Source organism: Bufo bufo, chromosome 7 (genome assembly GCF_905171765.1).
Source record: "Bufo bufo chromosome 7, aBufBuf1.1, whole genome shotgun sequence".
Taxonomy (NCBI): Eukaryota; Metazoa; Chordata; class Amphibia; order Anura; family Bufonidae; genus Bufo; species Bufo bufo.
The window spans coordinates 109,060,183-109,081,876 of NC_053395.1; the positions used below are offsets into that span (position 1 = coordinate 109,060,183).

General features: G+C 47.2%; 1 protein-coding gene across 3 annotated transcripts in view; it reads right to left on the minus strand.

Annotated features, from left to right (window-relative positions):
• SLC40A1 (solute carrier family 40 member 1) overlaps positions 1-21,694 on the minus strand; it is a 267,848-nt gene that overhangs the window by 112,290 nt on the left and 133,864 nt on the right. For 2 of the 3 annotated variants that reach the window (XM_040439740.1, XM_040439738.1), the window contains exon 5: positions 20,020-20,121. The exons of the other annotated variant lie outside the window; for it this stretch is intronic. In XM_040439740.1, the coding sequence (XP_040295674.1) occupies positions 20,020-20,121 (102 nt within the window). The remainder of the gene's footprint in view (positions 1-20,019; positions 20,122-21,694) is intronic. 3 annotated transcript variants of the gene reach the window in all.

The following is a 21,694-nucleotide window of genomic DNA, read 5'->3' on the forward strand; positions in this document are numbered from 1 at the left end:
AATAAATAAAAAGAAAGTTACAGATGCGCTGTGGGGTGGGGTGGGCGATGCGCTAACAGTGGCCGGACAGTTCCTTTACATTGTCTCCCACTGAAATATCAGAGTTGGCACCTGCAGCCGATGACTATCAGTCTTTCACCTCACACCCTTGCAAATCAGCCAACCAGTCTGAGCCCCAAGTCATGCAGCAGTCTCTTCTGCGGAGCGGCCGTCCCCTAGACAGTACGCCTGCTACTGCCCACCGCAGCAAGGGAACGAGCACACCAAAGCCAGCTCCAAGGAGTTCCCTGGTGTGGCAGTTCTTCAGACAATGTGCTGACGACAAGACACAAGTGGTTTGCACGCAGTGCAATCAGAGCCTGTAGCGAGGCATAAACGTTCTCAACCTGAGCACAACCTGCATGACCAGGCATTTAAAGACGACCTTTCACCGATTCTTACCCTATGAACTAAGTATACATACATGTGGAGCGGCGCCCGGGGATCTCACTGCACTTACTATTATCCCCGGGCGCCGCTCCGTTCTCCTGCTATGCCCTCCGGTATCTCCGTTCACTAAGTTATAGTAGGCGGAGGTACCAGTCCCTAAGTTATGGTAGGCGGAGTCTGCCCTAGCGCTGGCCAATCGCAGCGCAGAGCTCACAGCCTGGGAGGTTATTTTCTCCCAGGCTGTGAGCTCTGCAATGCGATTGGCCAGCGCTAGGGCAGACTCCGCCTACCATAACTTAGGGACTGGTATCTCCGCCTACTATAACTTAGTGAACGGAGATACCGGAGGGCATAGCAGGAGAACGGAGCGGCGCCCGGGGATAATAGTAAGTGCAGTGAGATCCCCGGGCGCCGCTCCACATGTATGTATACTTAGTTCATAGGGTAAGAATTGGTGAAAGGTCCTCTTTAAGTGCAAAGCACGAGCTGCAGTGGAGTAGACACCTCAAAAACCAAGAAAGGTCTCTGGCTCCTCCTACTTCCTCTTCTGCTGCAGTCTCGGCCTCTTCATCCACCTCTGGAGTGACAACCCGCAAACAGAGGATCTGCCAGCAACACCACCACCTGGGTCACCAAGCATCTCCACAATGTCCCACGGAAGCGTTCAGCTCTCCATCTCCCAAACACTGGATCGGAAGAGGAAGTACCCCCCTACCCACCCGTGATCCCTGGCCCTGAATGGCAGCAATTCAAAATTACTGTCCTTTGAAATGCTATCATTCCGTCTGGTGGAGACGGAGAGTTTTATAAGCCTTATGGCGGTGGCTGTCCCACAGTGCGTCGTGCCAGCCGCCACTACTTTTCCAGGCGTGCCATCCCTTCCCTGCACAACCAAGTGGGGGACAAAAATCAGGTGGGCACTGCGCAACACCATCTGTGGCAAGGTCCACCTAACTACGGATGCGTGAACCAGTAAGCACGGTCAGGGACGTTATATCTCCATAACAGCACACTGGGTAAATGCAGTGGCAGCTGGGCCTGAGGCGGATAACAGTTTGGCGCATGTCCTTCCACCACTGAGGATTGCAGGGTGCTTCTCTTTGCCTCCTGTTGCTTCCTCCTCCTACTCCGCTTCCTCATCCTCTACCGGCTCCTCATCCGTTCAGCGTAACACCTTCACCACCAACTTCAGCACAGCCTGGGGTAAACGATAGAAGGCAGTTTTAAAACTTATCTGTTTGGAGCTGTGGACCAGCCTTGAACAACAGACCGATGAGTGGTTGGTGCCAGTGAGCCTCAAACCCGGCCTGGTGGTGTGCGATAATGGGCGAAATCTCATAGCAGTTCTGGAACTAGCCAGTTTGATGCACATCCCTTGCCTGGCGCATGTGCTGAATTTGTTGGTGCACAGGTTCCTTAAAAATTACCCCGATATGTCAAAGCTGCTGCATAAAGTGCGGGCCGTCTGTGCGCGCTTTCGGCATTCTCACCCTGCTGCTGCTCGACTGTCAGCGCTGCAGCGTAACTTTGGCCTTCCCGCTCACCGCCTCATATGCAACGTGCCCACAAGGTGGAACTCCACCTTGCACATGCAGGCGATAGTGGAGTTTCAGCTGCAGCACGCACGGGTGAGTCGCTCTGCGGAACAGCACCACTTCACCACCAATGACTGGGCCTCCATGCGAGACCTGTGTTCCTTGTTGCGCTGTTTCGAGTACTCCACCAACATGGCCAGTGCCGATAATGCCGTTCTCAGCGTTACTATCCCACTTCTATGCCTCCTTGAAAAAACACTACTGGCGATGATGGAAGAGGGATCATTTAATTGGGTTTCCAGCCAATCATTCATAAGTGGCTCCGAGGGTGGGTTCCTGCACCCACAAACGCCAGGTACACAATTGTCCAGCCAGGGCACAGTTCTGGAGGATGAGGAGGAGGAGGAGGAGGAAGAACCATGTTCACAGCAAAGTGGCACCCAAACCAGCTCATGGCCATCACTGGTGCATGGCTGGGGGGATACAGAGGACACAGACGATACACCTCCCACAGAGGACAGCTTTTCGTTGCCTCTGGGCAGCCTGGCCCACAGGAGCGATTACATGCTGCAGTGTCTCCGCAACAACCGCCGAGTTGTCCACATTCTAACTTGTGCTGATTACTGGGTGGCCACGTTGCTGGATCCCCTTTACAAGGACAATGTACCGTCCTTAATTCCATCACTGAAGCGTGATCGTAAGATGTGCGAGTACAAGCGCACGCTGGTAGACGCGCTGCTGGTGGCATTCCCACCTGACAGCGGGGGCACAGTGGAAGCACAAGGTGAAGGCAGAGGAGGAGGAGGTCGCCAACGCAGCTGGGGCACCACCAGCACCTCATAAGGCAGGGTTAGCATGGCCGAAATGTGGAAAAGCTTTGTCAGCACGCCACAACAACCAGCACCACCAGCTGATATGGAACGTCTTAGCAGGAGGCAGCATTTCACCAACATGGTGAAGCAGTATGTGTGCACACGCCTACACGTACTGAATGACAGGTCTGCCCCCTTCAACTTCTGGGTCTTTAAATTGGACACATAGCCTGAGCTTGCCATTTACGCCTTGGAGGTGCTGGCCTGCCCTGCAGCCAGTGTATTATCTGAACGTGTGTTTAGCACGGCAGGGGGCGTTATCACAGACAACCGCAGCCGCCTGTCCACAGCCAATGTGGAGAAGCTCACGTTCACTAAAATTAACCAGGCATAGATCCCACAGGACTTGTCCGTACCTTGTGCAGAATAGACATGTATACCGGCCTTAACCAGCCATTGTTATACTACAGCACAATTGCTCATTGTTGTATTTTGGATATTTCACACTCTTCTGGAGTGTACCCTAATAAAAAAAAATATATATAATAATAATAAAATTAAACCAAAAACCAGTGTTCGCTACCTCGTCCTCCTCCACCGCTGCTTCCACCTACACCGCTACGGCCTACTCAAACTCCTACTCCATATGGACCTCCACCTCATAAATCAAGTTTATGTTCTTTAATTTGTACGTATTTTATTTTATGTCATTTCACTAATTTGTCTGTTACATATTAGGGTGAAATGCACCAATTTTTGGGTGTGATATACCACTGCTATACCTGTAGACAGATAAAAGAAAAATCACTAATTTGTTGGTGAATTTCACCCGAATATGTAACAGACAAATTAGTGAAATGTTACCCATCTACTAGGTAGAGCAGGGGTATATCACACCCAAGAATTGGTTACTTTCACCCGAATATGTAAGGGTACTTTCACACTAGCGGCAGGACGGATCCAACAGGCTGTTCACCCTGTCGGATCCGTCCTGCCGCTATTTCGCCGTGCCACCACTCTGTCCCCATTGAATATAATGGGAACGGGGGCGGAGCTCCAGCGCAGAACGGCAGTGCACGGCGAAAGACCGCCGGACTAAAAGTACTGCATGTCTGACTTTTTAGTCCGGCGGCCTCTCACCGCGAACTGCCGTGCTGCGTTGGAGCTCCGCCCCCGTCCCCATTATAGTCAATAGGGACGGAGCGGCAGTCCGGCAGCACGGCGAAATAGCGGCAGGACGGATCCGACAGTGTGAACAGCCTGTTGGATCCGTCCTGCCGCTAGTGTGAAAGTACACTTACATATTCGGGTGAAAGTCACCAATTCTTGGGTGTGATATACCCCTGCTCTACCTAGTAGACAGGTAACATTTCACTAAATTGTCTGTTACATATTCGGGTGAAATTCACAATTTTTTGGGTGTGACATACCCCGGCTGTACCTAGTAGACAGGTAAAAACATTTCACTAATTTGTATGTTACATTTTCGGGTGAAATTTACCAATTTTTGGATGTGATATACCACTGTTATACCTAGTAGACAGGAAAAAAAAGTTCATTAATTTGTCTGTTACATATACGGGTAAAATTCACTAATTTTTGGGTGTGATATACCCCTGCTGTACCTAGTAGACAGGTAAACAAATTTCACTAATTTGTCTGTTACATTCTTCGGTGACATTTGACCATTTTTGCCGTGATTAAACCCCTGCTCTGCATAGGTGATAGGGACATAAATTTCAAAAAAATCGTCTGTTACATTGTCAGGTGACATTTTACCAATTTTGCCGTATACAAACCCCTGCTCTGTATAGCTGACAGGGAATTAAATTAAAAAAATTCTTCTTTAATTGATGCGTGCCCCCTCCTTTCATTCAATGCTTAAACGTTAACAACTTGTCCCACATTCAATAATTTGTCCCACTTTTCCGCTCGATCATATTTAATTTCAAACAATTAACCTTCCTTGGATGTGGTCTCTCTTTCTCACACTCCCTCTCCGGCGTGGAACCCTGATTCGTGATCAACATGGTAGGCGCAAAAAAGAACATTGAAAGTTGATAGAGCAGATATCCAATTGGATTGCGAACATCACGGGGACGTGCGACATGGTGGGGCAGTATGTGTGCACACGCCTACACAAACTGACTGATGAGTCTGCCCCCTGCAACTTCTGGGTCTCCAAATTGGGCACATGGCCTGAGCTTTCCCTTTACGCCTTGGAGGTGCTGGCCTGCCCTGCAGCCAGTGTATTGTCTGAACGTGTGTTTAGCACAACTGGAGGGGGTCATCACAGGTTATATTTCCCAATGTTTTAGGGTGTACCCTAATTTAAAAAAATTAAAATACATTTAAAACCAAAAAAGTAGTGTAGGCTACCTCCTCCTCCTCCTCCACCGCCGCCGCTTCCACCTACTCATCCACTGCCTCTTCAACCTCCTACTTCATATCGACCTCGTCCTCCTAGATTATTAACTTTTTATTTTTACATATTTTATGTTATTTAAAGTCATTTCCCTATCCACATTTGTTTGCAGAGCCATTGCCATGCTCTTAACCACATTTTGCTGGCATTTACAGCCCTCTAGCCATTTCCATGACATTTTTAGAGCCATTTTAGTGCTCAGAAGTTCGGGTCCCCATTGACTTCAATGGGGTTTGGGGTCAAGTTCGGGTCCCGAACTCAAACTTTTTTGTGAAGTTCGGCTGAACCCGAACATCCACGTGTCCGCTCAACTCTAGTGTCTTTGAGTCGGATAGTTGCTTTCGATGTGGAGAGGCAGGAGCAGATATTTTTCATTGCTTGTGGTCATGCCCGTTGATACAATTCTTTTGGGGTAAAATACACACATTCACCACCACTCATCTGACGTCAGCAGCACTTCTAGACCCTAAATTTTTGGGTATATTGGCTCATCAACAACACAATGCACCCCTGACAGCCGGAAATTACTATGTCTAGTAGCAGCGGCGGGGGTCAAGACCATTCTCCACACATGGATTGACCCTTCACCTCTACCATTTAAGTTATTTCTAGAGAAACTCTCCTTAATGAAAATGGATTGGGTAGAGTTATCTTCCAAAAAGGAGACTCAAGTGAAGAAATTTTTCGCATGCTGGGAGAGTTTTATAGATATCTGGCCCCTCCAGGTTAGGAGATGCATCCAGGAATGTTTCCAGCTCACTTCATGATACCAGACACTTTTTTTTAATTACCTGTCATCTCGGAATGCAGAAAACACAGGACTGGATACAACGGTTTTACTGGCCCAGTGTGTTTAAGGAGGTGGACGAGTTCTGTAAGTCTTGCCCGACTTGCCAGGCAACTAGCCCGCAGCACCTTTTTTGCAGTTCATTGGTGCCTCTCCCGATCATCGAGGTACCGTTTGAGCGAATCGCTATGGACCTAGTAGGCCCAGTTGCCCTTGATTATGCCACTCAGTACCCAGAGGAAGTGCCACTGCGACATACATCGGCGAGACTTATAGCTAAAGAGCTAATGGAAATGTTCTCCCGAGTGGGGTTACCTAAAGAGGTCCTGACTGACCAGGGGACCCCTTTTATGTCCAAGGTCACAAGGGAACTGTGTAAGTTACTGCATATTAAACAGTTACGGACGGACGTCCGTGTACCATCCACAAACAGACGGACTGGTTGAAAGGTTTAACAAAACTCTAAAAACCATGTTAAAAAGGGTGGTGTCCAAAGATGGAAAGGATTGGGACCTTCTTCTGCCCTATCTCATGTTTGCAGTGCGAGAGGTGACCCAGGCCTCTACTGGGTTCTCGCCCTTCGTATTGCTATATGGCAGACATCCTCGTGGTTTGTTGGACGTAGCCAAAGAGGCATGGGAACAACCCACTCTGCATAAAAGTGTCCTTGAATATGTTACCAAGATGCAACAATGGGTAGAGACCGTTTTGCCTCTTGTCAGGGAACACATGGAGGCCGCTCAGCGAGCCCAGAGTCGGATCTATAATAGTCAGGCCCGGGTCCGGACCCGGGTGATTGGGTTTTGGTTCTGGTGCCGACCGTGGACAGTAAGTTCCTAGCCAAGTGGCAGGGGCCCACGAGGTACGTGAAAAAATTGGAGAGGTAAATCACAAGTTACACCAGCCGGGGAGGCGAAAACCGGAGCAGGTTTACCATGTTAATTTACTAAAACCTTGCAAGGATAGGGAAACCTGTACGGAAGACAGGCATTCTAGGGCAAGAGGTTCCGGCTCCTCTGTCTGATATTATTATTATTGTTATTATTAATTATTAAAGCGCCGTTCATTCCATAGCGCTGTACATATGAGAAGAGGTATACATACATAATACAGATAATTGCACTAATAATAAACAAGACACGTTACAAACTGGTACAGAATGAGAGGGGGCCCTGCCCGTGAGGGCTTACAATCTACATGGTATGGGAGAAGGACACAGTAGGTGCGGGTGAAGTTGGTCATGGCGGTATAGAGGCAGCAGGGTCACTGGTTGTAGGCTTGTCTGAAGAGGTGGGTTTTCAGGTTTCTTTTGAAGGATTCCACTGTAGGTGAGAGTCTGATATGCTGGGGTAGCGAGAGTATGGGGGATGCACGGGAGAAATCTTGGAGTCGATTGTGGGAAGAGGAGAGGAGAGAAGGAGGTCTTGTGAGGATCGGAGAGTGTGTGTGGGGATGTATCGGGAAAGTAGCTCAGAGATGTAGGGAGGGGACAGGTTATGGACGGCCTTGTATGTATTTGTTAGTACTTTGAACTAGTGAATTCGGTGGGCAATGGGGAGCCAGTGATGGGATTGGCAGAGGGGAGAGGCAGAGGAGTAATAGGGTGAGAGGTGGATTAGTCGGGCAGCAGAGTGGAGGATAGATTGGAGGGGTGCGAGAGTGCTAGATGGAAGGCCACAGAGGAGAGTGTTGCAGTAGTCTAGGCGGGAGATGATGAGGGTATGCACTTCTTCTTTTTCGCAGATTCAAAGTTGAGGAAAGCGCGGATGCGGGAGATGTTTTTGAGTTGGAGGCGGCAGATAGTGGAAAGGGCTTGGATGTGTGGTCGGAAGGAAAGGGCTGAATCCAAGGTAACTCCAAGGCAGCGGACTTGGTTGACCGGGGAGACTGTGCAGCCATTGATAGTGGTAGATAGGTCTGTTGAGGGGGATTAAGCAAGATGGGGGAAAAGATGATGAATTCTGTTTTATCCATGTTAAGTTTTAGAAAGCGAGAGGCGAAGAAGGATGATATAGAAGATAGACATTGTGAGATTCTTGATAGTAAGGTGGTGATGTCTGGACCAGAGAGGTAGATTTGTGTGTCGTCAGCATAGGAGCGATACTGAAAGCTATGGGACTCTATGAGCTGTCCCAAGCCAAAAGTGTAGATAGAGAAGAGCAGGGGTCCTAGGACAGAGCCTTGCGGGACACCAACAGAGAGGTAATGAGACAAGGAGGTGGTGCGGGAGTGGGAGACGCTAAACGTCTGGTCTGTGAGGTATGATGTGATCCAGGAGAGGGCCATGTCAGTGATGCAAAGAGATTAGAGAGTTTGCAACAGAAGGGAGTGGTCAACAGTGTTGAAGGCAGAGGACAGGTCAAGGAGAAGGAGGACAGAGTATTGTTTCTTGGTTTTGGCTGTTAGTAGGTCATTGGTCACTATGGTAAGGGCAGTCTCAGTCGAGTGGTGGGGTCGGAAGCCAGATTGTAGGCGGTCAAAGAGGGAGCAGGAGGAGAGGGGAGAGGACAGTTCAGAATGGTCATGTTGTTCAAGTAGCTTTGAGGCATACGGAAGAAGTGATATGGGGCGATAACTGGACAAAGTAGATGGGTCAAGTGAAGGCTTTTTGAGGATGGGTGTAATGGTAGCATGTTTAAAAGCAGAGTGGAAGACACCAGAGGTTAGTGATAGGTTGAAGAGATGAGTTAGGGCTGGGACAAACACTGTGGTGAGGTTAGGGATGAGGTGGGATGGGATTGGGTCAAGTGCGCAGGTGGTCAGATGAGATCTGGAGAGTAGAGTGGAGAGTTTTTCTTCTGTAATGGTGGAGAAGCGGGTTTTGGGAGAAGAGGATCGAGCAGTTGTGTAGAGGGTCTGTGGGGACTGTGTAGTGAAGCTTTCTCTGATGTTGACTGTCTTGTTTGAAATATTTGGCAAAGTCCTCAGCTGAGAAGAGAGGAGAGGGTGGGGGCGCTGGGGGACGGAGAAGGGAGTTAAAAGTGTTAAAAAGTTGTTTAGGGCTGTGGGACAGGGAAGATATGAGAGATGAGAAGTAGGCCTGTTTTGCATCAGCGAGTGAGGATTTGATTATGAGGAGGAATTGTTTGTAAGTTGGGAAGTGATCTTTAGAATGGGATTTCTTCCATTGCCGCTCAGCAGCCCTGGAAGCTTGTCTGAGTTTTTTGGTCAGGTTGGTGTGCCAGGGTTGTCTGTTGATTTTTCGGGTTTTGTTGTGTGTGAGGGGGAAAATAATGTCCAGAGCTTTACTTATTGTGGTGTTATATAGGGTGGTGGCAGCATCTGGGTCTTGGAGGGAACAGATGGTAGAGAGTGGGAGAAGAGAGTCAGAAAGCAAGCGAAAGTCGAGATGTTTAAGGTTCCTGCGGGGGTGTGCTAGTGTGTGGACCGGGGGAGCAACAGAAGAGACCAATGAGGAGAAAGTGAGTAGATTGTGGTCAGATAGGGGGAGAGGCGAATTAGAAAAGTTAGATAGGGGGCAGAGGCGGGTAAAGATAAGATCCAGAGTGTGACCATCTCTGTGGGTGGGAGCTGAAGACCACTGTGATAGGCCGAAGGAGGAAGAGATTAATAGGAGTTTAGAGGCGGCCGAGTGGCAGGTGTCAATAGGGGTGTTGAAGTCACCCATGATGATTGTGGGGATGTCGGCAGAAAGGAAGTTTAGGAGGCAGGTGTTAAAGTGGTCAAGAAAGATGGTGGCTGGGCCTGGGGGGCGGTAAATGACAGCTACTTGAAGGTTGGAGGGAGAGTAGATGCAAACAGAGTGCACTTCAAATGAGGTGAGCGTAATGGAGAGTGGCAGTGGAGATGGGCTGTAGGAGCAGGTGTCTGATAGGAGAAGACCAACTCCTCCACCATGTTTGCAGCCGGGGCAGGGTGTGTGAGTGAATTGAAATCCACTATAAGAGAGTGCAGCAGGGAAGGAGGAGTCAGAGGGTGTCAGCCATGTTTCTGTGAAACCCAGAAAGGAAAGCTTTTGAGAGATGAAAAGTTCATGAATGTAGGACAGAGTGCATTCCATAATGCTCCTGCAAGAGGAGCCAGAGGAGCAGGGGTCAGAGGAATGGATATTAGGTTTAAGGGGTTGCAGAAATTTGTAGAAGGAGATTTGTAGTGGGACATGGAGGTGATAGTGGTAATTTGTTGAGGGGGGCCTGGATTTGGAGAGATATCACCAGCAATGAGGAGAAGCAGAGAAAGTGTTAATAGGAGAGGGCATGAGTTATCTGTGTGTGTTTGGGAAGGAAGAGTTTTATGTTGTCAAACAGGTTTGTGCAAGCGGTCAGATGAGAAGGTAAGATGGAGGAAGAGATGAATAGTTCTTTGCTGTGTGAATGGATGTGGGGGTATTTCAGGAGGTTGTGGAAAAGTGGGAAGAGCAAGATGAAAAATTGAAACATTGTTTGCATTAACTATATCTGTAATTACCTGTGGTCCCCTTCTGGTATAATTCAGTATGTGCACTTAAGAGTTGCACTTGAGAGATGTTGCATTTGGAAAGACCAAGGTCTGAAAAGACCAAGGAACTTAGATTTATACCACTCAGTGTTCAATCAGGTGTGAAGAGCGGAGGGGGCTCCATTTGGCCTAATCAAGGGAGGACCAGATAAAGGGGTGAAATAGTCAATGTAAACAAATACTCAATAAATCCAGCAGGGAAAGAGACATTAATAGTTCAGTCAAGACATACTAGGATTTAAAAGGAAAGATGAGAGGGGTGGACAATATCAGACTGTCTGATGCAAAGGAAGCGGTTGCCACAATAAAAATTGCTGACAGCCTCTCCTTCAAACAGGCTCAGGAGACCAGGGAGTTCGTTAGTTGGAACACGGATGTGTTCTCGGACCTCCCTGGACGCACTTCCGCAATCCAACATGACATTGTCACTGAGCATCAGGCAAAAGTCCGGTTAAAGCCATACCGGGTGCCCGAGGCTCGGCGAAAAGCCATCACGGAGGAAGCTGATGCTGCGGCTAGAAGTCATTGAGGAATCTAAAAGTGAGTGGGCCAGTCCTATAATCTTAATTCCTAAGCCAGATGGGACGTTACGATTTTCTAACGATTTGAGGAAGTTGAACAAAATATCTAAATTTGATGCATATCCCATGCCTCGGGTAGATGAAATAATTGAGAAGTTAGGCCAAGCCAGGTATTTTTCTGTTTTGGACCTCACCAAAGGGTACTGGCAGGTACCCTTGACGGAGGCTGCCAAAGAGAAAACTGCCTTCATCACACCAGACGGGCTGTACCAATATAAGGTACCCTTTGGCCTGCATGGCGCCCCCGCCACTTTTCAACGTCTAATGGATATTGTACTTCGTCCACATCGGCGGTACGCCTCGGCTTACCTGGACAATATTATCATTCACAGTACCGACTGGTAAAGTCACCTGTCCAAAGTACAGGCCGTAGTGGACTCCCTTTGAAAGGCGGGATGAGTAGAATATATTCACACCCTGATGAACGTTAAAAGAAAAAAACAAAAACTTTATTAAAGTCTGTTTAAAAGGAGGGCAAAAGGCCTATATGTCACAGTCTGTGACCACCAGGCAACCAAACTTGAAACGTGCAGAGAGGGACTATATAATAACCCTCTGCACAGTTGCAGGTCTGGACTAAAGACCTGACTTGCTAGCAAGTAGCTGCTAATCAACTGCAAGCAGGATACCAGGACACGGTTCACACTATGAATGGAAACTGGTGTGTTCTTATGGATGTTCTGACCAGTGTGGCTAAATCAGCTGGTTACTGGCCAGATGGGGCTATATTCAGTTAGCCGCACTGACTATACTGGGCTTTACACGTGTGGTCTAGGGTTCAGACCGGTGCACCACACTCGTATACACTATACCGCTGTGTCTAGAGCGACTACTCTGTAGCCTCACTAATCTAGAAGGTACTACAGCGCTCCTGGAGTGCAGCAAGCATTGTAGCCGCATAACAGAATTAAGCCGACTATATGAATTATACATTATTGTCGGTTTTGTAAAGTATCTGTTAGGGCTACATAAGTGGGGAATTCTTCATCTTTTAGTGGGTATCCTAATTTATGAATGAAATTTCCATTTGAATAGATATAGGGTTTATAGGACATTGAATGTTATTTAATGAGAATCCCTGAATGAGAAGGTGAAAGAGTGTGAATGATCTATGAGGGACAAATGAATGTCCCTGACTGATTCCAGTAAGCGTGGCTTCTTGAATATGACAAGAAGAAGAGTCTGTCCCCCTTAAGGAGACAGAAGGAGAGAGAACTGTGTGAGAAACATAACCAGTAGGAAATCTCCATGGTGAAAAAGTATGCTAGGGATGTGTTAAAGTCTTTGGAAATTGATAAGGGAATCTTCCATGAAGAAGGGTGTTGAAAGAGACTTTATCCACGAATATACCATAGACTCATCACGTGGCACATGAGTGAATGAAAACAGAGGGCAAAACTGCAAGACCAGACATTGCAGATTGAAAAACATCCCCAATAAGATATAGAGAAGATCTAGGGAAGGATAGAAGCCAGTCTGAGATGGTAATAGAGGAAACAGAGACAGTCACTACAGTATTGTGTGTACTGATTGTAACAATGGCAGTTGGCAGCCACCAGCGTGCAGCACATCCTGCTATGTACCTCAGTCGAACTGCACACAAGGCTCCTCCTCTCCTCTGCAGGCTCCGGACCCGCTTTTCTGCACTGTCACAGGCGGCGACAGCTTCAGTTGCACCTTGTAGGAGCCACACATGTCCTGTTTCTTTAAAGGGGTTATCCCATCTTAGACAATGGGGGCATATCGCTAGGATATGCTCCCATTGTCGAATCGGTGCGGGTCCCACCTCTGGGACCTGCACCTACAAGAAGAACGGAGCAGGGAAAGTTGTGGCTGGAGGAACCGGGTTTCCCGGGGTCCGTCCACCACCAGGTGCAGCTCCCCGCCTCTACCATTGAAGTGAATGGGAGCGCACTGCGCATGCGCAGCCACTGATCCTATTCATTTCTATGGGGCCGACGGAAATAGCTGAGCCAGCACTCGGCTATTTCCGGCGGCTCCATAGAAATGAATAGAGTGCGGCTGCGCATGCGCAGGGCGCCCTCCTCAACTTTCCCTGCTCCGTTCTCCTTGTAGGTGCGGGTCCCAGAGATGGGACCCGCACCTATCAGACAATGGGGGCATATCCTAGCGATATGCCCCCGTTGTCTAAGATGGGATAACCACTTTAAGGGTTTGTGCACGCCCCTGATTCCGCCTTCTCTCCAATCCCGGCCAGGCACCACCTTTATAAGGGTGCTTCCCCCTTCCTGTGATGCCTGAGCAATATTGTAGTTTTCTACACCGAAGGTTCCAGCTCGTAGTTCCTGTGTTAGCCTGCTTCCGACCTTAGTCTGTATCCTGACCTCGTCTCTGCCTGATCTTTCTGTACCTCGCTGCTCTAAAGTGTATGATTCGGATTGTCGACCACGCCTCTGTCTACTGTTCAGCTTGTTACACCTGCTGCACCTGAGCTATTCAGCTCTGCTGTTCTAACAGTTCCAGCTCTGCTTAATCACTAACTCAGCTCTGCTTCATCTGACTCTGCTGCTGCGCTTCTTCCATCCAGCGACAGCTCGCTCCACCTGCCTGTATCCCCAGTGCTTGCAGTGGGGTGTTCTGGCCTGCTCGGCCAGCTGCCACTTAACCGGGACCACTCTTGCAGTAGCAACCTGGTGTCTCCCCTGCAGCTAAGACCAGCTTCCGCATCTTGGAGTGGGATAAAGGGTGAAGACCAGGGGAACACTTAGATTCCGCTCCCAAGTTTGGCCCAAAGCCAAACCGGTAAGTGGCACAGCGGGTCCACACCAGTTGGAGCGTTACACTGATTTTATTTGTCTGGCTGTTTCAAGATCAAGAAGGAACAATTTAAAGGGCACCCAGCGTTGTGGTTACCATAGACCCGGTGGTCCCCAAGGTTGTCTGTGCAGAAGTCCTGACTAGGTGTCAGACTTTTTGTCTGAGGGAGGATGACCTAGAGTACATTTTGACAAGGTGTACCACAAGTACTTTTTGTCTGAGGGAGGACAACCTAAGGTACATTTTGACTAGGTGTACCAGAAGGACTTTGTCTGAGGGAGGAGGACCTAGAAGAAGCCCGACTAGCAAATTCTGTAATTTAGGATTTGGGGTGTGAAGTGCCTTGTGTGCCTGGGAAGGCTTAGGTCTTGGGGTCAATAAGTGAGACTTGAGTAGTTAAAGAGTCGTGCAGACTTCGTGTATCAGGTTTTGTCATAATTATTTCTTTCACAGACAAGTTCTTATCTTTTAGGGGGGGGGATCTGCGGCATGTGAAGAAAAAGAAGAAAAAAAATATAAAAATGAGAAAACTGCACTTTTATATGTGTACCTAAATAAGCAATTTATATATAATTCTATTTAAGTGTCACAAAGACTAAATATTTTGTTTTTCAGTTTAACTCATGGATGGCATTGTGCTCAGGGCTCTTTTGATCACTGAAAACAATCTCGGACACCTGTGATAATTAGATTGACAGGTGAGCCCAATTTAAGGAAAAACTACTAAAGGGGGGTGTTCCACATTATTAAGCAGAGCACCATTTTCAAGCAATATAGGGAAGAAAACGGATCTCTCTGCTGCCAAAAAGATTGAAATAGTTCAATGCCTCGGATGAGGTATGAAAACATTAGATATTTCATGAAAACTTAAGCGTGATCATCGCACTACTAACCACCTCAGCCCCCCTAGCTTAAACACCCTTAATGACCAGGCCACTTTTTACACTTCTGCACTACACTACTTTCACCGTTATTGCTCGGTCATGCAACTTACCACCCAAATTAATTTTACCTCCTTTTCTTCTCACTAATAGAGCTTTCATTTGGTGGTATTTCATTGCTGCTGACATTTTTACTTTTTTTGTTATTAATCAAAATTTACCGATTTTTTTTGCAAAAAAATGACATTTTTCACTTTCAGTTGTAAAATAAAAATAAAAAAAACGACATCCATATATAAATTTTTCTCTAAATTTATTGTTCTACATGTCTTTGATAAAAAAAAAATGTTTGGGTAAAAGTTATAGCGTTTACAAACTATGGTACAAAAATGTGAATTTCTGCTTTTTGAAGCAGCTCTGACTTTCTGAGCACCTGTCATGTTTCCTGAGGTTCTACAATGCCCAGACAGTAGAAAAACCCCACAAATGACCCCATTTCGGAAAGTAGACACCCTAAGGTATTCGCTGATGGGGTGAGTTCATAGAACTTTTTATTTTTTGTCACAAGTTAGCGGAAAATGATGATTTTTTTTTTTCCCTTACAAAGACTCATATTCCACTAACTTTTGACAAAAAATAAAAACTTCCATGAACTCACTATTCCCATCAAGAAATACCTTGGGGTGTCTTCTTTCCAAAATGGGGTCACTTGTGGGGTAGTTATACTGCCCTGGCATTCTAGGGGTCCTAATGTGTGAGAAGTAGTTTGAAATCAAAATGTGTAAAAAATGCCCTGTGAAATCCGAAAGGTGCTCTTTGGAATGTGGGCCCCTTTGCCCACCTAGGCTGCAAAAAAGTGTCACACATCTGGTATCGCCGTACTCAGGAGAAGTTGGGCAATGTGTTTTGGGGTGTCATTTTACATATACCCATGCTGGGTGAGAGAAATATCTCGGTCAAATGCCAACTTTGTATAAAAAATTGGGAAAAGTTGACTTTTGCCAAGATATTTCTCTCACCCAGCATGGGTATATGTAAAATGACACCCCAAAACACATTGCCCAACTTCTCCTGAGTACGGCAATACCAGATGTGTGACACTTTTTTGCAAAATGGGGTCATTTGTGGGGTGTTTGCACTGCCCTGGCATTTGAGGGTCTCCACAATCATTACATGTATGGCCAGCATTAGGAGTTTCTGCTATTCTCCTTATATTGAGCATACGGGTAATGAGATTTTTTTTTTCCGTTCAGCCTCTGGGCTGAAAGAAAAAATTAACGGCACAGATTTCTTCATTCGCATCGATCAATGTGGATGAAAAAATCTCTGCCAAAAAAAAAAAAAAGGAGGGGAAAGGCGTCTGCCAGGACATAGGAGCTCCGCCCAACATCCATACCCACTTAGCCCGTATGCCCTGGCAAACCAGATTTCTCCATTCACATCAATCGATGTGGATGAATAAATCATTGCCGGGATTTTCTTATTTTTTTTTTTATATACAAAGTGTTTGCCAAAGCATAGGAACACCGCCGCCCCCTCAGCTCATATGCCTCGGCAAACGTATCTTTTACTGCAGAGGAGAAATCTCGTCTTGCAGTGCCGCATACACTGACTTTTGTGTAATCTGACAGCAGCGCAATGCTTCTGTCAGAATGCACATCAGTGCTGCAGCTAGTCGATCGGTTGGTCCACCTGGAAGGTAAAAAAAAACAAAACAAAAAAAGAAAAGAAAAAACCAGGCCGCAACGCAATAAATTTATTAACTTTATAATAACATTTGAACGGAACATATAAACTTTATTTAACTTTTTGAACAGAACGTTAACTTTTTTGCTTACGGGTGTTTTTTTTTTTTTTTTTACCTTTATAGGACAAACCTCTCCTTCCCCATGGGACAATGTGCAAAGCGCAAATCGCCCAAAGATGTGGCGAAGTACATTATGCACTTTGTCCCAGGTGAAAGGACAGGTTTGCAGCAGCTGTGAGTGAAAGGGCCCTAATAGCCCTGTGTGCCTGTCCTGTGAGATGCAATCCCTATGCTAAGTGTACCTGTGTGTGGTACTTCCGGAAACACTCCCCTAAGCATAGGGCAGGGTGGTCAGGGCAGTCAGGACAGAAATAGCGGGTGTCACGCCTTATTCTACTCCTGCTACAGACACGACATCTTTTTCAGGGTGACGGTTGGGTTGAGGTACCAGCAACTACATTGGGGAAATGTCGCTCGTGTAGACGGCTCACTACACTGGTGGTTGGGGCCACGGAACCTCCTGGATACAGGAGGTTTGCGATGATCTCTTCCTGAAATTTGAGGAAGGATCCTTTTCTCCCAGCCTTACTGTAGAGAACAAAACTATTGTACATCGCCAATTGAATCAAATATACAGACACCTTCTTATACCAGCGTCTGGTGCGTCGGGAAACTAAATAAGGAGCCAACATCTGGTCATTGAAGTCCACCCCTCCCATGAGCGCATTATAGTCGTGGACTGAGAGGGGCTTTTCAATGACACTAGTTGCCCGTTCAATTTGTATTGTCGTGTCTGCGGAAATGGAGGAGAGCATGTAAACGTCATGCTTGTCTCTCCATTTCACCGCGAGCAGTTCTTCGTTACATAAGGCAGCCCTCTCCCCCCTTGCAAGATGGGTGGTAACGAGCCGTTGAGGGAAGCCCCGGCGACTAGGTCGCACGGTGCCACAGCAGCCAATCTGTTCTAGGAACAAATGCCTGAAGAGGGGCACACTTGTGTAAAAATTGTCCACATAAAGATGGTACCCCTTGCCAAATAAGGGTGACACCAAGTCCCAGACTGTCTTCCCACTGCTCCCCAGGTTGTCAGGTCAACCGACCGGCTCCAGGGTCTGATCTTTACCCTCATAGATCCGAAATTTGTGGGTATAGCCTGTGGCCCTTTCACAGAGCTTATACAATTTGACCCCATACCGGGCGCGCTTGCTTGGGATGTATTGTTTGAAGCCAAGGCGCCCGGTAAAATGTATAAGGGACTCGTCTACGCAGATGTTTTGCTCAGGGGTATACAAATCTGCAAATTTGTTGTTGAAGTGGTCTATGAAGGGCCGAATTTTGTGGAGCCGGTCAAAAGCTGGGTGGCCTCTGGGACGGGAGGTGGTGTTGTCGCTAAAGTGCAGGAAACGCAGGATGGCCTCAAATCGTGCCCTGGACATAGCAGCAGAGAACATGGGCATGTGATGAATTGGGTTCGTGGACCAATATGACCGCAATTCATGCTTTTTGGTTAGACCCATGTTGAGGAGAAGGCCCAGATAATTTTTTAATTCGGAAACTTGGACTGGTTTCCACAGGAAAGGCTGGGCATAATAGCTTCCCGGGTTGGCGGCTATAAATTGAGTGGCATACCGATTTGTTTCTGCCACGACTAAGTCCAAGAGCTCCGCAGTCAAGAACAACTCAAAAAATCCCAGTGCCGAACCGATCTGATCTGTCTCAACCCGAACTCCAGACTGGGCGGTGAAAGGGGGAACTACAGGTGCGGCTGAAGTTGGGGACTGCCAATCAGGGTTTGCCAGCACCTCAGGGACTCTAGTGGCTCTACGGGCCTTTCTGTGCAGTGGCTGCGACGGGGTAACTATTGCACGTGCCACCGTACCAGCTTCAACTGCCTTCTGGTGCTCGCCACTTCACCATGTTGTACGGCAGTGCTGGTACTAGGTCCAGGGAGGGCTACGCTAATCCGACAGCGCCAGCCCCACTCTGCTGCCCTTGAAGTGGATCCTGCGCAACCTGTGGTCTAGCAACAAGGGGCCGGGTACGCCTGGTGCTATCAGGGACCTCAACCTCCTCGTCCGAACTTTGGGTCAGACTGCCACTGCTTTCTACAGGTTCATAATCTGACCCGCTAGATTAGTCAGATGAGGGTTCCCATTCCTCATCCGACTGGGTCAGAAGCCTGTAGGCCTCTTCAGAAGAATACCCCCTGTTTGACATTTGGACTACTAAATTTAGGGGTATTCCCTGAGACTACCCAAGAAAAAAAGCAAGCCTGTCTTACAAATGGGAGGCTAGCGAAGTACCGGAGGCCGCTGCGATTGATAAAAAATATCAAAACTGATTTTTTTATCGCTGCAGCGCTTGTAAAGTGATTGTGCAGTGATCAAAAAAATATATATTTTTTTGTCACTGCGGCGGGGCGGGCGTGGGTGAACGCACGTGTGGGCGACCGATCAGGCCTGATCGGGCAAACACTGCATTTTGGGTGGAGGGCGAGCTAATCAGCGAATCAGTGACTGCGGTGCGGTGGGCTGGGCGCTAACCGATCGCTAACTACCTAACCAAGGGGCCTAAACTAAAACCTAACAGTCAATACCAGTGGAAAAAAAAGTGACAGTTTACACTGATCACTTTTTTCCCTTTCACTAGTGATTGACAGGGGTGATCAAGGGGTTAATTGGGGTGATGGGGGGTGATCTGGGGCTAAGTGAAGTGTTTGGTGTGCACTCACTCTGATGTCTGCTCCTCTGCTGGAACCAACCGACCAAAAGGACCAGCAGAGGAGCAGAGAAGCCATTTAACACCTTATATTTATAAATTTAAGGTGTTATATGGCTTGTGATTCGTTTTTTTGAAAATCGCCAGCCTGCTAGCGACGATCATTGGCTGGCAGGCTAGTGATGTAATACTCCTCTAACTTTTGCCGGCCCGCGATGCGCATGCGCGGGCCGGCTTTGAGCGAAATCTCGCGTCTCGCGAAATGACGCGTATATGCGTGACTCTGCCTGCAGCTGCCGCCTCCGGAACGCGATCATGCGTTAAGTGGTCTGGAGGCGGTTAAGAGATTTGTGGCTGATTCAGAGCACAGACGGGTTCGTGCAGATAAAGGCACATTGAGGAAGATTTCTGCCAGATCCATGTATCGGTTCAAGAGAGCAGCTGCTAAAATACCATTACATAGCAGCAAACAGATATTTGAATCTGCTAGTGCCTCTGGAGTCCCACGGACATCAAGGTGTAGAGTCCTCCAGAGTCTTGCAACTGTGCATAAACCTTCTATTCGGCCACCACTAACCAATGCTCACAATCATAAACGGCTGCATTGGGCAGAAAAATACATGAAGACTAATTTTCAAACACTCCTGTTCACTGATGAGTGCCATGCAACCCTGGATGGTCCAGATGGATGGAGTAGTGGATTTTTGGTGAACGTCCACCCTGTTCCAACAAGGCTGCAACGTCACAGCAAGGCGGTGGTGGAGTCATGTTTTGGGCCGGAATCATTGGAAGAGAGCTGGTTGGCCCCTTTAGGGTCCCCGAAGGTGTAAAGATGACCTCTGCAAAGTAAGTGGAGTTTCTGACTGACCACTTTCTTCCCTGATACAGAAGGAAGAACTATGCTTTCCGTAATAAAATCATCTTCATGCATGACAATGCACCATCTCATGCTGCAAAGAATATCTGGCTGCTATGGGGATAAAAGGAGAGAAAGTCATGGTGTGCCCTCCATCCTCCCCTGACCTCAATCCTATTGAGAACCTTTGGAGCATCCTCAAGCAAACGATCTATGAGGGTGGGAGGCAGTTTACATCCAAACAGCAGCTCTGGGAGGCTATTCTGACATCTTGCAAACAAATTCAAGCAGAAACTTTCCAAAAACTCACAAATTCTATGGATGCAAGACTTGTGAAGCTGCTATCAAATAAGGGGTCGTATGTTAAAATGTAACGTGACCTGTTAAAATGTTTAAAAAGTTAAAGTGTTGTTAAAAGTTTGATTGAAATAGCTTTTGATTTCAGTAAATATGCTGCAAACACAACAAATGACAATTTTCAGTTCTTTACAACCTATAAAGTGTTTTGAAACTTACTGTGCGTAATAATTTAGAACAGTGCATTGTAAGTTTTTTATGTTTAATATAGTAAGGAGATTTGTTCAATAAAATTTTAATTGTACTCTTAATAGTTGATAACATGAGAATTATGCTGACTGTTATTTACATCAATTATTTAAAGGGATTATGTCATGAGATTTTACCCCTATAACCTAAACATATGCCCATGTCCATACTAATAACATGAATCCTAAGCTGGCCTTATTAAACCTGCTTGTGGCTCTATTAGCCCAAAAAACTGGTTTTTATAACCTGTCAATCACTTAAGGTGCCCAAGGGGACGTCCGTTAATACAGGGTGCCCGGCGCATGCGCACTTCGCTCAATGAAGCTGCTGCCAGGAGTCCGCACGGGCACATCAGGCTGGGCCTAGTGCGCACGCGCGGGATCTGGCAGATGGACGGGAGGATTGCGGAGGCGGTGCTGAGGTGAGGAAGGCGGCACTGTAGACAGGGAGGGTGGTGATTAAGACAGGGAAGGCAGCGCTGGGCACCAGACGGCGATGGGTGCGGCCGGGCATTATATATATATTCTCATTAAGTCAATGTGCCATTGTATTGTTTTTGTTTATCCTGTTATATGCATTTTTAATGTCCTGTATTGATTAATAGGATTTGTATCGGTTATAACTGTCGACTGTCGGGAAGGAACATTTCTTTCCCAACAATCGGCTGCAGAATCGTACCATCTAAAGCAACCTTAAAAGTGTTGCAATGTTGTGAATCCTGCAACATGTAATCTAGGTATGAGTTTGATTTAGCACATGACTTTGGAGTCATTTGTCAGAGCCGCAATTTCTTGAGCTCTGTAGGTAAGCCTATAAAGAATGTTGAGGCTGAACGGCAGCTATTGGACTCACTGATATTACATAAAAGGGCAGCCATGGTGAAGGTGTCACACACAAAGAGCAGACCCTTGAAACTCTGGGGAATTCACTGGCCAAAAAGGTGGCATCAATACCCTTGATGGCTGTGGCGAAAGCCACTTCGCCACAGTGTTTTGGAGGGGGCTGTTTGCCCGCCTCCTGCCCCAGGATTACGGCCCTTTAAGATACTTTTACTAACTTTTAAACCCCTGAACCTATTCAAGTGAATTTTGGATAGGTTTGTCCCCAAGTTATACTGGTTAAATTGATATAAGTTATATGT